General features: G+C 42.0%; 1 protein-coding gene across 1 annotated transcript in view; it reads left to right on the top strand.

Annotated features, from left to right (window-relative positions):
* LOC125306022 (lysophosphatidylcholine acyltransferase 1) overlaps positions 1 to 16,458 on the top strand; it is a 39,610-nt gene extending 23,152 nt beyond the window's left edge. The window contains exons 4-14 of the mRNA XM_048261157.1: positions 1,819 to 1,931; positions 2,249 to 2,309; positions 2,996 to 3,054; positions 6,403 to 6,437; positions 6,618 to 6,672; positions 6,890 to 6,972; positions 7,101 to 7,226; positions 14,179 to 14,332; positions 14,763 to 14,861; positions 15,079 to 15,220; positions 15,586 to 16,458. Of these exons, the coding sequence (XP_048117114.1) occupies positions 1,819 to 1,931; positions 2,249 to 2,309; positions 2,996 to 3,054; positions 6,403 to 6,437; positions 6,618 to 6,672; positions 6,890 to 6,972; positions 7,101 to 7,226; positions 14,179 to 14,332; positions 14,763 to 14,861; positions 15,079 to 15,220; positions 15,586 to 15,737 (1,079 nt within the window). The 3' untranslated portion in view covers positions 15,738 to 16,458. The remainder of the gene's footprint in view (positions 1 to 1,818; positions 1,932 to 2,248; positions 2,310 to 2,995; positions 3,055 to 6,402; positions 6,438 to 6,617; positions 6,673 to 6,889; positions 6,973 to 7,100; positions 7,227 to 14,178; positions 14,333 to 14,762; positions 14,862 to 15,078; positions 15,221 to 15,585) is intronic.
* Positions 16,459 to 18,651: the final 2,193 nt, after the last annotated feature.

Raw genomic sequence — 18,651 nt, forward strand, 5'->3', positions numbered from 1 at the left:
AAAACCCGTAAAAAAAAATGAGTTACGGGGCGGAATCTCTGGGAATTTTCGTTTATGTTTTGAATGATTTAATTCTACAATAGCGTATTAATAATAAGCTGGCACGTTCTCCTATTTGGGTTGCCAGATTAGCAAAGGCCAACTGTCAACAGTTGTCAGTTGTAGTCATGAACGAGTAGCCTACGAGAGGCAGGCAAATTTCCAAAATTAAAACAAGAAACCAATTAAGTGGACATTGAAGGAGCCTTCCTGAGATGGCGACGTCTTTGTCAAACGAAGACCATCAAGTCTGACGCAGAGCTGGCCATATTTTTCCACGACAGGTAGCCTAAGCTAAACTTTAACTGCATCGCTAACTTCAGCTAAATATATTATGTTGGTTAGAGAGGTATTTTTTGTTTTCACTGTTTCCGTAATGTGTAGCTGGGTCATGGTTGGAGAAACGTTAAAGCAGCTGCAGGTCAACTAACGTTAGCTAAGTCTTAATTACATCTGACGACCCAGAACAGGTTCGCGTCTAGGTAGTCTTGAGAACGTTCACCAGTGTTTTGATTTTGATGTAACAATCCTACAAGTTGCTTCTTTAAAATGTAATGAAATGTGAATGCTTACTGGGTGAACACATGAACAACTCTAGCAAAATGCGTGCGTGCGTACACACACACACACACCATGCATACATACATACATATATATGCACTGCGAATATACACACACACACACACACACACACATGCAGTGTACTAGGCCAAGATGAGTTAGCCATGAGACAGCCAGCTCAGGCTGTAACAGTCAAGTGAGTGTGTTCTCTGAAGCACTCTATTAAAAATCCAGAACACAGGTTACAGGTTAATTGCTTAGAGATGTGTGTGTATGTGTGTCCGTCTGTGTTTTTGGGAAAGAGAGGAAGATGGAGGGAGAGCAAGACCATGACAAAAGAACTCGGTGTCAGACAAAGAGCGAAAGAAAAGGGAATATCCAGTGTTTGAAAAGCAATGAGAACTTGAACTTTTTCTTGTAGCTTGAGAGTAGAACTTTTCCACAACTTGAAAATGTTGAATACTACAGTAACAGAGAGAATGGAGGAAGACTGAGAAAGGTGAGTAAGTAAATAGTGGCTGCGTCTCAAACCGCCTACTTGCACACTTCAAGTACTTAGTTTAAGTATAAAGTGCAGATAACGCAAGCACAAAAAAGTACCAAAGTGTTCCTTTTGGGACAGTACTAACCATCGAAAACTAGGCACTACAGAAATAAGTGCTCAGTGCACACTGACGCAGTGTACTGACGGAAGTATGCGGTTTGAGACACAGCCAGTGTCTATTTTAAACTGGTGTTGTATGATCCCTCAGGAAGGTGCTAAGTCTTTGATCAGTCAGGGAGGAGCTGAACATCCTTCTGAACGATAATCCCTGTCACTCAAGAGTAGACACACACACACACACACACACACACACACACACTGCTACTCAAGTACGTCTTCTACACCTACTTTTTGCTACACCTCTTGAGTCCTATTCTCTCCCTCTCCCTTCTCGCGAGCACACACACAGACCTCAACTGGGACTTCTATGATTCAGTTAATACATATGAAATGTTTTTTTTTTTTTCCTTAACCTATGACTTGCCTTGAATTGACTGCACTGGCTGTTTTGTTTTCAGTTTTGCGAACTACGAGCCCTGTGTAAAATGTATGGAATGACAGTTCAGAACTTACATTTTCAATATTTGATTGTTTTATACCAGGTTTATTCTTAACCAAATATAAGAGTAGAATTAACTGTGTGTGTGTGTGTGTGTGTGTGTGTGTCTTTTCAGCGTTGATAAAGTACATTCGGCCAGTGTTTGTGTCGCGCTCAGATCAGGACTCTCGCAGGAAGACTGTGGAGGAGATCAAAAGACGGGCCAAGTCTGAAGGGGAGTGGCCTCGGGTACAGACAGCCAATCAGCATATTTCATTAGCCTTAGCCTCACCACCTTTTTAAAGTTCAACTTTAGAGCTACTCGGAAACAAACTGATATTATATCACTTTAGATATTCATGTTTTATACTATGTTATATCACTTTAGAAATTCAAATTTTCAAATTTAACTTTACAGATTCAAATGCTTTGCATTTAATGTCAAATTTGAGCATCTTCACTTTTCAGGCCTTTTAAATGTGTGGCAAATGTGTCCATAGATGGCCATAGACATTGTGAAGTTAACTCATATCTGACGTGTGTGTGTGTGTGTTTGTGCCACTTAGATCATGATCTTCCCTGAGGGAACGTGTACCAACAGGTCCTGTTTGATCACTTTTAAGCCAGGTGAGTTAAGTGAGTGGGATTTAGCTTCTCTGGCTGAAACTCAATGTCCCCCCCCAAGGTCTAAGCCCTGAACCCTCACAGACTTAACTGACAACTGTTGATAAGTGATTGAGTTTGAGAGGCTGTAAGGGTTAAAATGCTAAAAACAGGAACGGGACAGCCCCTGTGACGTATCGTTAAATTGACACAACCAAAAACGTGCAGCAAACATGTTCCTGTTTCTGTTCCTGTTTTTTCAAGCTTCTATTTTCATGGTGGGTAACCCTGTGTTTTATGTCACAACACTATGAACTGTCTGGTAATTCCCTTGGGTAAAATCTGCATATATGGAGCCTTACAGGAAGGGCATAGAAAGGGTGCGAGCGAGCCCTCATGCACTTCACAACTTCACAATTTCACCGCACATTAACGTCTGTGAGTTTGTGACTGGGTCAATGAGATTCAGCCTCTGTCTCAAGTGATGGGGACTTGCAACGCATGGTTTGGCCTGACCATTTCTTGGGCAGTGAACAGCTTTGGCGACACTACCACTTGCTCAAGGAATTGTACCTCATCATATATTACCAAAACACACACCACAAATGTATAGCAGTTGTACTTGTTAATGTAATGTATTGGTATAGTGCTCTATTTTAATGGCACTGATAGCCATGGTGATCTTAAGGATGTGTGTTTCTGCCCATCAGGAGCGTTCATCCCAGCAGTGCCTGTCCAGCCAGTGGTGATCCGCTACCCCAACAAACTGGTAAGAGTTAAGGGATCTCCACGTCACATGTAGGTTAGTAAAAACTTGATCTACATGACGAGCACATTAAAGAGGCTTGATGTGATATCCCGGAGAATGATATTAATGCATCATTAAGACTCTGTGTCATTAGGGGTCCATGTAACAAAGCTGCTGGAACCCTATTGTTTGTTGTACAGATTCTTCTGTGATTTCCTTTTTGTAAAAGTGGTTGGGTAGAAAAAAGAGAGATCTCTCAATTTGAATTACCCCCACAGGACTCTAAGGGACACTATGATAAGCACATTTGCATTTTAGCTCATACTTTGGGAACTGTATGCATTTTTTTCTTTGATTCTTTGAGAGCTCCTGAATCTAAAGCATCCCTTCATGTCAATTTCCGGCATACAGATTTTATTGAAAACAATAAAAAACATTTTCACAGGTCACAAATGTTGTTCGTTCTTCAGAAATGATGACAGATGATCTTAAAACCAAGCCTCACAAAATTTAGTAGGTGGATTTTAGTACACACAAGCTTTACAACATTCATTGTACATGCTCCCATTTGCTTTCATTGCCTCAAGTGCTGATTGGCTGGCTTGCCAAAATGGCTGCCAGACAGCCAATCAGAATCCAGTAGTCAATGTTTGCCCGTTTGAAGGACCGATCTTCCTGAATCTTGTTGGGCTCATTCATCATTCAACATAGAAACTGTAACAGGGTGGACGGCGGCGGCGTAGACAGAGAAGGCCAAGTGATTTCAAAAAGTATTTTTTTTATTTTTCTCTTTTTTTTTTTCTTTTCTAAAATTATGTGCAAATCATTACCATGTCATAACACTCAAAAACAAAAACTGATCAAAATCCAAAATAAATAGGCACAGAAACTCACCAGGCTATATCTCACTAGACCCTGAGCAATTCGAAAAGACATATTACTCTCAGGCTTCTCTCCCCAAGACTGAGCCCATGGGGCCTAATACAGACCAGAACTAGCTGTAGCCCCACCTACACATCCACTGTCTAACATAAATCAATTATCCCCCCAAACATTTTATCACTACAAAATAATAATTCAAAGAAACAAATACAAAATAAACAAAAATACAGAATAATTTCCTTTCCCCAAAATAACTCATAAACCAATACAATTCACCTTAAACCACAGAACATCAAAACACCCCTGTCAAAATGGTCAGGCCAACATCAACCCAGGAAACCCCTCTACTTGTACCCCTAGTTGTAGTGTCCCTCGGGTTTCCAAGCAGGAAGTAATGTACGATGCGGTATGGTGGTGAGTAAACTGAATACGGTGATGTAGTTAGTTTTAACAAATAAATGAGTGTTTTAACGGCCAGTGTGTACAGTTGCGTTTGTCAAATGTAGATGGAGTTAATACAGATGAGATGTGGAAATGACAATGAGTTGTGAACGAACCTTTCAATGAAATGCCACGTACCCACAATTGCCCTCGCGATATGCCGGTAGATGGCTACCTGCCCGCTATGCACTGCGCACGGGTCACAGCTCAGTTTGTGACCGAAACAATGTACAAAATATGAAAACAGTTGGTCACTTGGTGGGCCCTGTAATACTCCTCGTACAACACAAAATAAACAGCCCACTTTCCCATGCACTATTTCCTTCTTCTCAAAAGCTACACTACACAGAGTATGTCGTCTGAGCCCATTGAATAGGGCAGTGTTTCCCAAACTTTTTTTCTGGGGACCCACTTTTTAAAAATGACAGTCTATCCATTGGAATAGGGCATAGGCATCTTACAATAGTACTACACTCTGCACACTGTTTCTCCTGAGTCATGAAAAGTCCATTGAAACTTAAAGCCCTTTCAGACATACTCCCTAGTGTTTTCTTCCGGACATTATGTAAATGTGCTGTGTCTAAATGAAGTGTAGAACCTGCAGTTAAAAATCACACCTACTGAGAGGGCGTGTCGGTGACGTTTCTTTTGTGCGTCTGTGTGGTGGGGACACCTAAATCTGACTTAAATGCTAGTGTCATGATGGAGTGGCATAGTGCTGTCCAGAAAATCTCTGACCTGGAAAGATGCAGACATCACGGAGCTACTGTCCATCAGGGCAGACAGCATTGTGATAGAACACATAAAGGGAATGGCAAGAGACATGTTGATGTAGCCTACAACCGCATCGCAAGGCATTTAAATTCAAAAGACCAAATCATCATAAGCAGAAGGCGCTGAAAAGGCAGTAGCCTACAGCGACGTCGTTGACGACAATAACAGGAGTATTTCATAAATTGTTAGCCAATACGGTCGGTTTTCTGTTCATTGATGGCCTTCTCATGACCTCACTGCTGAGCCCGATATTTGTTGAGCATAAATATGCCTAAAGAAAATGAAAACGAAGAAAACCCAACTTTGTTCCAAGCTCCTTACGCACCAGATTTGGGGTTCCATAGCCAAATAATTCTGCTACATAACATTGAAAACAGATAAATGTGTTTATTTGAAGCACATATACAAATACTGTAGGTCAGTTACATGTATGCACACTTACGTGACTACTCCTACGCACAATAGATTTTTCTTCTTTAGCCTACATAATGCATACACTTTGTACACAAAAACAGCAGCTGTGACAACAGCCGCATATATTCTGCGTCATATCTCGCCTCTTGTGAACTCTACAAGCCCCCACCCCTCACTCGACAACCACACAGAGATTCTGTAATGTGCGTGTATGTCGTTCACACATAGGTCGTATAAGGTCAGTATAAGGTCCGCAGGTTAGCATCATATCTGAATCATCCGAAGGGTAGGACCTCCGTTTGACAAACCTCCGCATATACTCCGGAGGTTATATCTGAAAGCCCTATTAGTCATCTTAACAGTAATTACACTCTACACAGTCTTTCTCCTGAGTCATGCTAAGCCCAGTGAAGCATAGGTATCTTAACCCTTAAAGGAGTACGTCACACTGGTGTGACGGGAATGTTGAGAAATGAACGTTCTAAAGAATATCTGGGTTCATTGAATTCAACATAGAATTTTAGAACCTTCAATTGTTGCGGAACTTAGAACGTTCAAAAACCTACCTAAGGGTTAAGTTGTGTGTCAGTGTCTTACATCAGTAGTCTGGAGGGCTGAACCAGTGTCTGTGGTTGTCAGTAGAATGATGTAACGCCAGAGAGTATTCTAGAACAGCTTGGGCAACGGAATCATGACATTTTAAATTTCACCAGAATCAGGTTAGTAGCAGAAAGCAGAAATGGACATAGTGAGGACAAGTAACCTACAAACACACACAGACGCACACTCAGGCCTGTTGAAATATGTTTGTGTTTCAATAGGCCCATCTTTGTGTTTAAAAGTATGTGTTTTTCACAGGACTCCATAACTTGGACATGGCAGGGACCAGGAGCGTAAGTTCTCTTTTCTTTCCTTCTTTTTCTGTCGTTGTCTCTCCTCTAGTAACCTCCCCTCTCTCTTCTCTTAAGTTAGGCCATAGAAGTATTAAATTAATGGAACGACTTCTGTGTCCGTGTGAGTGTAACTGATGTCATGGTGTAATGTGGCTGATTACACACTTCTCCTCTCTGTAGGTTTAAGATCCTATGGCTCACACTCTGCCAGCTACACAACAAATTTGAAATTGAGGTTAGTTACTCCTCAAATTGAGTTTGACCTGTCTGTGCTGTGTGGGTGTGCTGTGTGTGCTTGTGTGTGTGTGTGTGTGCGCTTGTGTGTGTGTGTGTGTGTGTGTGTGTGTGTGTGCGCGCATGTGCTCTGTGTGCTTGTGTGCGTGTGCCACTACCCGTCATCAAAACCTGAAACGTCATAAGCAGTGTGTGTGTGTGTGTGTGTGTGTGTACAGTACCTCCCTACATATACCCCATCAGAGGAGGAGAAGAGGAACCCGGCGCTGTTTGCTCAGAACGTGCGGCGGATCATGGCCAAGTAAGCACCATGCCCTACTCCTCTATCTCCTCAACACACATGACCGTGCAGCAATCCCATTACTTTCCACCGCATATTTATGGCATTTATATAACTTTTGTGTGTGTGTGTGTGTGTGTGTTTGGCAGAGCTTTGGATGTGCCGATCACAGACTACTCATTTGAAGACTGCCAGCTGGCCATGGCTGAAGGGCAGCTCCGACTCCCCTCCGACACCTGCCTGCTGGAGTTCGCCCGCCTCGTCAGAAAACTGGGGTACGACACACGCGCACGCACACACACACACACACACACACACACACAATTTCACAGTGGGCAACACAATGTAGAAATATAGCGAATAAACTGAAATAAATGCTAAATGACCAAAACTTCATTCAGTGGGCATCGATTACGACCACTTCATTCGGGCGGAAGCTGAAGCGCGGAAGCTTTAGTACCACTTTCAGCCACTGTGGCCGCTTCCAAGCCACTGTACATCGCTCTGCCTGTCAGTCCCCTTACATAATTGTTGCCGAGTAATCCCAGCCTACGAATTCAATAACAAAATAAATCATGCATAATTAAACATTACCTCGATTTAGGCTACTTGGGTATGGCTTAAGGCTTGACTACACGAAAAAATCGAAATCGAAATTTGCTGTCTACATTATTGTCAGTGTTGGGGTTAACGAAACTACGCAAATCAAAACAGTGGTGTGATAATTGAGCCAGTAGAGAAATAACTGTTCAGAATTAATCTGTAGCCTTGGGTAGGCTTCTGCAGAAAACAATGTTGTTGCCGATTTAATACTATCTGGCGAATGCTTTTAACAGGCTACTTAATAGAGGCTTAGACAACTATGACCCACGCTTTGGTTTCAGAAATTAATTTGCCCTACTTCTTGACTGCAATGTAGTCAATTGACTGCTTGACATGTCATTTTTATTTTTCTGTAAAATAAACAATTACATCTGCTTTATGCCGCAGAATTACATTCATATTTGGCTGACTGCAGACGCCACTTCCCTCCCCCCATATTCCAAGATTAAGATAGTATGAAGTGCTTTTTGTATAGGCTACTATCATAAAAAAAATAGTTAAAACAAATAGCTATTTGCAATTTGACAAAACACTGGTCCTCATTTTGCTAATGCGAGGACGATATGAGCCTGTTGCATTTAGTTAGATGTCCGAAGTCAATGATAATGTTTGAAAACCACTGGCTCGTAATCACAATAATTTAACACACGACAGTTGGATAACCTACTTCATCATGTCCCCATGCCTACATTTTTTGTGAGTAGCATAGAGATCGTTAAAAACAATAAAGTATGGCTCTCCGCTTGGGACATCGAAAACTTATATTTTTAATAGACTACCGTCGAAGATGCTGACTTGCAAAAAGCCTCGATAACACGCTATCTCCACTATCATCAGTCATGCCCCTTGATCAAAGTGGGGAATGAAATAAAAGTTTGAGAACCACTGGCTTAACAAGTTACCTATAGTCCAGAACACAGAATCTGTTGCAATATTCTGATGATCGGGCGATGATATCGGCAAATGTTTGTTTTCCAAAGTAAGAATTTCACTTCACCATGCACCTTCGACAATACCTGGCCTACCTGGTATCATTACAAACATTATTCTGTGTCCTAAAACTGGCATATTTTATGGCATTGTGTCATGTAAGTTCGTTGCAAAATCTAGAGAAATGTGTGAGGTGGTCAGCGGGGACAATTGAGACACACATTGGATTGTGTTATTACTTGAACATTCCACACTATCCACAGCTGTGGTAGGCCTATCAGGGGCAGGAGGATTACTGTCAGCGCAGGCTTTATATAAAAATTCTTCAACAGAAGGCCTCAATGTTGTCTTGTTTGTGGAGCGCTTTGCTTTCGGCTTCTGTAATTTCGGCTTCATTGAAAATGAGGGCTTCCCTCAATGACCCTCCGAGAATAAATAAAGGTTGAATGAATGAATGAATGCAGGCTTGCCCAAAATAAAGGCATGTGGTTTGGCGAGCCTACAGTAAATAACAGACCCGCCAGAATGTGCTATGATGCTTTTTTTACGAGCAAGATGTTTTTGGTACCCTACGACACACTGCATGTTCTTAAATAACAATGATCATCAGTAATATTCGACCATTAATTTGGGTAAATGGGCAAGCGTGACCACCTTGATTGGCTGATTGGCTGATGATTGTAACGCTGCGGGCATGATTCCAAACACCTCCCTTTACGATGATGAGTGACAGGTCTCAGAATGCGAATGCGCTACACAAGGACGGAAGATGATGAATAACTGGGGCCTTAGGCTATTCACAAAGGCTTTTATCTTACTACTAGGAGTAGGCTACTCCTAAATCGCACTTAAAGATTTTAGAAAGAGTTAAAGAGTTTTCTCTTAAAAGTTATTCACAAAGCCTTTCAGACAACTCCTAAACTAGGAGTGAGTCTTCGGGCTATGGATGACGCCATTACTCATGCACGAGCTTGACTGAAGTGACCACCTTGATTGGCTGACGATTGTAACGCTGAATTCCAAACACCTCTCTTCCGATGATGACTGACAGGTGACAGGTCGGAGAATGCCTGCTCTACACAAGTAGTGCAAAGGACGGAAGATGATTTAATAACTGAATAAAAAGGCCTAGCCTAAATGAATAAAGAGTAAGGCAAAACAAATAGCTTAGTAGCCTAATGAAACATAGGCCTATGGATTGATGCAGTAGCCTACCTTTGCAACATTATTAAATTAATCTGTCACCATATCCCTAGGCTACGCTTGCAAAGAGGAGAACATTTTAATTTGATTCACAATGAAACGCTACATTTCATTTACATGTTAACAATGAGTAGTTTTGGTTGTTGTTGGCTTATTGCATCCCTTTTTATGAATGCAAAATTGTTCCCTCACATTGAAGCTCCTGTTGCGCATAGGCTATTTCAAAACATCGCAATGTAAAATGCCACAAAAAAAAGCTGTTTATGAATAGGTCTTAGTGAGTTAGGAGTCCTCTCGACTTAAGCTGTCCCAGACTTAGGTGCTACTTTTAGGTCTAAAATGCTTCGTGGAATTACTTTTTGTGAAAAAAATTAGAGTCCTAAAGTTAGGAGTGACACCATTATTTTTTAGGAGTTGCTCCTAAATTCGCCAGTTAGGAGCTACTTTTAGCCTTAAAATTCTTTTGTGAATACGGCCCTGAATAAAAAGGCCTAGCCTAAATGAATCAAGGCAAAACAAATAGCCTAGTAGCCCAATGAAACATAATGGATTGATTTAGTATCTTTGTAACATTATTAAATTATTCTGTTACTATGCCTACGCTTGCAAAAGAGAACATTTTAATTTGATTCACAATAATGTTACATTTAATTTACATGTTGACAATGATTAGCCTAGTTTTGGTTGTTGTTGGCGGCGTTATTGCATGTTAGTTATGCCTACAATGCAAAATTGCTTCCTCACATTGGAAGCTCCTGTAGCTGCATAGGATTTCAAAACCGCAGGTTTGTGAATAGGTCTGTGAGTAAGGAGTCCTCTTGACTTCTTTTAAGCTGTCAGAGGTGGGAAGGTGTGATTTTTTGGGGAAGGGCCGGATTAACTGGGCACAATTGTCTGATGGCCCCTTCCCCAGCCAACGGAATCGGGTGGTTAGTTAATAGGCCTATCGTGAAGATTTTTCCTGCCATCTAAGGCACGAAGATTCTGAGGCCAAGCCTCACCAAGTAGCTCGCTTGTTTACAACTAACATTCCATTTAATTAAACTGCTTTATAGGCTATGCCGAAATAGTTTTCAACATTTTGAATATTAGTGTCGGGTGAATTGAAATGTTCTCAAAGTAGCCTTATGGCTGAAAGCTGCTTGGGACCCCCCAAGCAATATAACCATACAAACGCCGCTTCCTGCACTCATTGTTTCAAAAGGAGTAATTTTGGCTTTGTCAGAACTGAAGAGCTGTGGGACGGCACGGCACGGGATGCCCAATGAAAATAAATTAACGCAACGCAACACAACACAACACAGACCCCTCTCAAGGCCAGTCACTGACATGAACGAAAACACAGAACCCGCTTCTCTCACGGCAGTCACTGACAGTAACCTAGAATAAATGCATGGGGAAAAACACTTCCCATGACAAAGACATCGTGAAAACACTGAAAGTTAATATTTTGTCACTAGCAACATTCATCTGTCCTTTGTCAAATGTATTATGTTCCAAGTACCCTATGCGTAATTCTGCTTCATAAAGTTGAACAAATACATTTGCTTATTTCACAGAAAAATATAAATAGCCAGTCTACAGTGCAGAGTTGGTAAGTTATGGTAGGCCAACCTGCAGTGAACATACAAACAGGGGAAATTATTTCTCTTGCAGCTGAGTAGCCTCAGGTGCGCGAGACATAAGGTCCTAACATGCAAGCCCAATGAATCGTGGTTTCACGACAATCGCTACCGTTAAACTTAAATAGGTTAACATCACTCTAAGTTCGCCTTCAAGCAAGGAAAACGATGATTTGAAGACATCTGTTTCGTTGGAAGGGCAAGGGTAGCAACAGGGCAACACAGAGACAGGCCCGATGGCAGGGCTGTTATGAGAGTATTAAAATATGGGATATTCTACGGGAAAACATTAAAACGGCAAGACAGCGGGGAAAGTTAAAATACGTGATAAACACGGAAAAAGTTGGCATGCATTGTTTCGGTCCCCGTGCACAGGGATTATTTGTCATACTATTAATCACATATGATTATTTGTGAAATTGTGCAAACAGGCGCAACACATTTGAAAAGGAAGGACTGGTAGCATGCAAGCTCACGGAAAGATTGATTTAAGAACGTTATCACAAAGTGTGTGGCTGTGGCGCTGGGCGGAAGACAATTGGCAGGAGGGTCATGTCTTTTTTAACAATTCTGTCGGAGGGTCATTGAACAATTTCTAGCAGGCAAGAGAGGGTCATGCAACTTCCAACTGAAGCACTCAAAATTCCTCCGTGGCCCCTTCAATAAATAACGATCAGTCCCTAGATTGCTGCTGGGCTATATGTCTTGGTTCTGTTAACAACTCATTGTCAAACGATAGCCTATCTCAAGGTTGCATCCATTACAAACAAACATGCAATGTGAACGCCTGGGATTGGGGAGAGCACTAAATGCTCTACTGAATAAGCACGAAGTCAAACCTTTAAATGAAAAACACTCTTTAATAATCCAAAAAATAAACCGCTAATGAAGTAAACTTGTGACCATCAAAAAATCGCTTATCGCTTGTAACTCTGTGATACCAGGACGTAACAGGAAGGCATTTGGCTGAGCAACGGAGGTTAATATGCTCCATGTTTTGTCCAAATGATGACTGTCTATCATCGCACACTCGAGAAAACCGAATGTTTCATTCGCCCCTCGCTTTCAATCGTCCCGTTGTACCTACTCAAAACGCAGATAGAACCTTATTATTCTAAGGTAGCGAAATAGCGCTCAGCATGATTCATGCCCAATTAATTCCCCCTGTTAAAGTGTTTGCCTTTGTAGTTTGGTTTCGTGATAGCCTATGATAAACGGCTTATGGCCAAATATGTGAAAACGTTAAAATACAGTAGGCGATAAACCCGGAAAAAGTTGACAGTGATTTTTTCATAATCACTTTGGAGGGTCATAGAAAAATGTATTGCTGGCGAGGGAGGGTCACGTCTTTTTGGACTAATGCTCCCAAAACTCCTCCAGTAGCCCCTTAAATAAATAACGAACAGTCCCTAATGAAGTAAACTTGTGACCATCAAAAATCGTTTATCGCCTGTAACTCCGTGATAACAGGACGTAACAGGAAGGCATTTGGCTGAGCAACGGAGGTTAATACTCTATATTTTGTCCAAATGATGTCTCTATCATCGTTGCACTTTCGGAGAAAACCAGAATGTTTAATTTGTCCCATGCCTCTACGGCTGCAAACGGGATTCACTCGCAGTTAACCAAATATTTCTTTATTAGGGCAGGGCAGGCATATTTCTGGCTATTACATTATTTCTAAACCAGTCTGCTAAAGTCTGTAGTGAAGTCTGTGTAGGGTTTTCCAGGCTCCATTTCTTTTACGAGACACACCCTGCTCACTTGAGCCATCTACCGGTTGTTTGGGTTGTTGCAGCGTCTCACTGGAAAAATACAAATTAAAGTCGCGTGATACCGCGTGATCCCACGCGCGGACCGCGAGTGAAGCTGGCCAAGTCGAAGCACTGCCCACTGTATATTCATTATCTTTGAGTTAAATTAAATGAAAGTGAAAATAAGGAACTTTTCACATTTTTTTTTATATTGCAGCCAACCTCTTAAACCTCTTATATATGGGAATGGCTGGTTATGTTCGCTGGTTATGTTCGCTTTCTAGGTAGCAGCTAAGGACTTTTGCTAAACTTGTATATTGTGGCAAACTAACCTGAAATAACATGTACAGCAACTTTGTGGTAGTCTACTAGTTCTAGCAAAACTATCGTAGGATAGTTTATCAACTGTCTCTGGGTCTTTGAGAACAAGTGGCTGTGCACAAGAGCTTTGCTGAGACAGTGACAGATCACACAAACACATTTCTCTTTATTTATTTTGGTTATTTATTTTCGTTACTTTATTTTTTTTATACATTTACAAAACACTCAAAACCCTTGCTTTTTTTATGGGGTGTTGGAGTGTTGTGTGTAAATAAATAATTGAAACCATTTTAAAGCAACACCAAAGAGTTGTTTGTACCTTAAAATAATCTTTCCAAAATTGTTTCAGTGGTTCATCAACTCGTAACAGGGTGAACGGCACTTCTGCATTAAACCAAGAGCCCTCTATCGGCTATAACCGCACTATGTAAGTTTGCCAGATCGGGTAGCGGATCTGTAGTTCGATGGAATGAGACATAAGAAACTACAAATTTGACTTGCTTCTGATGTCACAATACATCATACTTTCATAAAATCATGCAACATACTCTAGCTTGTCTGTGGACTTTGTTATTTGCAAAAGCCAGTGCTGGATAAACAAATAGCGTGTGTGCAACAGAGGAAAAGTGCTTTGGTGTTGCTTTAAGATGAGTCTGAAACATAACAAAATGTGGAAAAAGTGAAGCGCTGTGAATACTTTTCGTATGCACTGTACACACACACACACACTTCTGAGACACTGGTATTGACCAGCATTATAATGCATGTACTGTATATTTTTTTTATGGTCACAGCCTGCAGCTGGATAAGACTGGCCACATCCTGGAGGATTACGGGATGCGTGCCCGCAAGCTCCATGGAAACCGTGTGCCACTGGGAGAATTTCCCCGCTTCCTGGACGTGCCCGAGTCCGACCTGATCAGGGACATGTTCGCTCTCTTTGATGAGGTGAGGAAAGAGCTTCCGAATGCTCTCTCTCTCTCTCTCTCTCTCTCTCTCTCTCTCACTCTCACTCTCACTCTCACTCTCACTCTCACTCTCACTCTCACTCACTCACACTCACACACACACACTCGCTCACTCAGTCACTCACACACACACACACACACACACTCGCTCACTCAGTCACTCACTCACACACACACACACACAGCCATCAAGTTTCTTTGTGGAACATTTGGAGATGCGTATGCCACAGTATGAATTATTTGATATTCTGTAATTGCATCATTGCAAGATTTTTCACTTTATTCTATTTTCTCATTAATTACAGGAGCAATAGTTGAGTAAGTTAGAAGGCCTAAGCAATGCCTTGATGTTGATGTATGTCTTCTCTCTCTCTCTCTCTCTCTCTCTGTATGTGTGTGTGTGTGTGTAGCATGAAGACCGCACGATAGACATCAGAGAGTTTGTCATTGCCTTGTCAGTGGTATGTCGGCCAGCTAAAACTCTGGAAACAATGAAGTTGGCCTTTAAGGTAAGTAAACGCACCACACACAGTTGTGACCCTCCAGGATCGCTAGGTGCAATTTAAAGGCTAAAATTTTACAGCATATCTAATATGTTAAATCCATTCATTCATGCCTAACACAACAAACTATTTTATTGAGGATTATTGTTTATGTTTGTTTTAAGTTTAATGTGTCTGTGTGCATGTGTGTGTGTGTGTGTGTGTGTGTCTGTCTGTGTGTTAGATGTATGTTGATGAAGTGGACAGCTCCATCACTGAGCAGGAGTTGGCATGCATCCTGCAGACGGCCCTGGGCGTGGCTGACCTTACAGTGACCTCACTGTTCCAAGCTGTGGATGCACACGGCAAAGGAAAAATCACATTTGGTGAGGAACACTGCTCTGTGCTGACGGCCAGCAGCCACCTGAAAAAAAGGCAGTGTTGTTTATGTGATGCTTTGCTATTAAGGATGCATTTATTAAGATGTTGATTGATGCCAAGATCAAGGTTGAGGGATTGATCTGCTGAGAAATGTTGAAACCATTAAAAAAAAAGCATTGGTTACCTCAGTTGTACATTTTAAATGTGGATGAAAAGTATCTCCTTAGTAAAATTATGTACATAGGATGCGTAATAATTTCTGGTCAGGAACAGTAGTTTTTTACTCTGACGTTTAAACCATCTATAGATCTCCTCCCATTCTCCTCAGTGACACTCTGTTTGGCTTCTCTCTGGTGCCTCCTTGTGACAGAATTATTCCAGAGCTTTGCGGAGTTGCACCCAGACTTTGCCGAGGAGTTCCTGTTCGGCGAGAAACGGGTCATCCGCCACCCCAGCCAGCCCGCCGCCACCAACGGCTTCTGCACGGACTTCACCCCACCCGACCACAAGAAGCTGGACTGAGCCCCTCCCCCCAACCCTCCTCTACCCCATGCCAATCTTGATCCCCTTCAGCTGTTCTCCTGGCGAGAGCAGCAGCACCCACCGAACCAGAAGCCGAGTTTACGCACCCCTGTCCCAACCCCCCCCCTTTCCACCCCGCAGACCTCCATGGCCGTCTATGGCGGGTTGATGGTGTGGAGTTTTCTAATAGCAAAAGACTTTAAGCTGAGAGTAGAAAGCCAAGCCGTTCTGCTCTTCTTTCCTCTTTCCTCTCTGGCATCTGTCTTCATACTTCAGCGAGGTACTTAATACTTGAAGGCCAAACAGTTGTGTTCATTTCCTCTAGCTGTGAATTGGACTGCATGATTCATCAGGTGATTCACTGATTCAGTGACTGACAAACAAGTGGGTATAAGGGTAGATTACATCCTTGTGCCCCCCACCTCCACCGCTTTCCCCAAATGAGACAGGTGAACACACAGGTGAGCGTAGTTAGGGCTTTTTCCTCCTCTTCATCTAGATGCTGACAACGGTGATCCCGATAAACACAGGTGTGTGTGTGTGTGCCTATGACCAATCTGTCTGCTGCTTACAGTAGATACCAGCTGGACGTGGAGCATATCTGGATCTGATTGGGCACAGTTCTAGCAGACGCAGACCTGGGCTGGATCAGGGCTAGCTAGCTGCCGTCTGGTTTCCTTTAGACAGATCTGAGGTGCAGATATGTTGAGGTTGCCAGTTTTTCAGGTTTTCTTTTTTTTTTTTTTTTTTTTTTGTATTTTAGTTTAGTTCCCTTTAAATACACACACACAATACGTTAATGCAAGTGTGATGAGGAAGATCAGAGCTCAAACACACGTAAACGGTTGATGTCCTCCCAGCATTCACCCCTTCCTAAGTTGAAGAGCATTTCTTTAAGGCACACGGAGGACCCGCAGGCAGTGTGCATGTGCGTGCTTGTGTGTAGGGTTGGACACCGAAACACGGTTCTAATAAGGCACCGGTGCCGGCGCAAATGGTAGTAACTGCATCGAATAACAACGTGGATTTCGGTGCCTCATTTTGGTGCTTAAATAGCGTTTTTTTTTATTTATTTTTTTATGAGGCATCACTGCATGTCATGCGCCATCTCTAACGTCTTGCTCTGGTAGCAACACATCCAGATACAGTTAGCTAACACAACCACATAGGCGAGTGGACAGTGTTTAACAGCTTGCGTGAGTCCAAGTAGTTTACTTTAAAGCGATATCGCGAGCTCCTGTCAAAATCTAGCAGTGGGCCTAACTACACACAATCAAAAGGCTATGAAACAACATCAACAGTAGGCTAGCCTATACGTTACACAATATCCTTGCTAATGCGCTAACTGCCATTTATTTGAAATGTTATCAGCAAAGTTGTAAGGTGAAAACTTTTTCACGGTGTTAAACAACATAAATGGCATGATATTAATCTTTCATGTGCATGAAGCCCATATAGCATCACAATGAACATGAAGATCATGTTAAAAGTTAGCTGGCAAAAACATAAATATGTAGGTTACATACCTGTCGTCACTGAGCTGTCAAAGAGGCTACGAAACCATCTCCGTACGTTATCGATAATTAAACTCAGCTGACTGGTGTTAGCGCATAGTCATAGTTGCTGTTAAAATGCCTACTAGGCTAGCGCTGGGAATCTAAACACTTCAACACCAACATGTAGCCCATCATGTTCAAAACTACTGCGTGTTATGGGTTAAGACGTGAAATTTCTTGAAGCATTTGGGAACACACTGAATTTACTAGAAAGTAGAGTCCCTGTTAGATTAGCTTGCTTCCCATTGTCCATGACCTGGCAGTTTTATGGCAAGCGATTTTAACATACCTTATGGCAAACCGCCTACACTGGGTAAACTTGAAAGCAGAGCTTACCATTGTGTGTGCATGCATGGCAAGCTGTTTTAACATTTAAATGTATTATTCGTAGGAGCAATGAGATATTGATAGTAAATTGAATATAACAGTTCAATTTCATGTTCAAATTAGTCTTATCAATAAAAAAAAAAAGCAATTCATGCTTTAGAATTTAAAACATTTTAAAAACAAAGTACCGGTTCAGGCACCGTTTTGGCACCGGCACCGTTTTTAAAGTATCGATTTAGCACCGGTATCAGATAAAACCCAAACGATACCCAACCCTACTTGTGTGTGACTTTCATATCATTAGATAGATCACACTGCTTATGGATTGGGATTCTGCAGTTCTGAATGGATATTTTAAAGTTCCTTTAAAAAGTAGTTAATTTAACACTCACTTCTACACACTGATACACACGTTGCAGTCAGTGGTCTGTAAAGCATGACTGGTGACCAGGCAGGACTGCATGGCATATTGGCTTACCTTCAGCATTCCCTTTATATACCTTGTGGAAATCTCCACCGTCATGGTGGATTAGCATTCCTAAGAAAACAACCAGTTCCTAAGAAAACAACCCTATGAGCTCTCAGACCCATTCCATAGACCCGTGAAACAATTCAACAGCTCACGGACCCATTCCAGACCCAGAGCCATATAGAATCTCTCTATCATCATTCCACAGCTCACAGACCCATTCCAGAGCCCTGTGTTATGATTCCAGAGCATGCAGATCCATTCCGTAGACCCGCGTTTCACAGTTTCGCAGCTCCGGTCCTGTTGCACGACCTCTTAACCCCATTCCAACCCTTGCACCGCAGCTCAGCTCATGCTCATCTCTTTATCTTAATGCCCATCTCTACATGCTGCGTGTGTGCGTGTGTGTGTGTGCGCGTGCGCGTGTGTGTGTGTGTGTGCGTGCATGCCTTCAGTCCCTCTGTCTGTGTGTCTCTCTGGAATGCCTTAGACTATGAAGAGGATACTTTGTTTTATTGTTATTTTATCTTTTTTGTTTTCAATATTATTTTTTTCAGTAAAG

Source organism: Alosa alosa, chromosome 13, assembly GCF_017589495.1.
Source record: "Alosa alosa isolate M-15738 ecotype Scorff River chromosome 13, AALO_Geno_1.1, whole genome shotgun sequence".
NCBI classification, from domain to species: Eukaryota; Metazoa; Chordata; class Actinopteri; order Clupeiformes; family Clupeidae; genus Alosa; species Alosa alosa.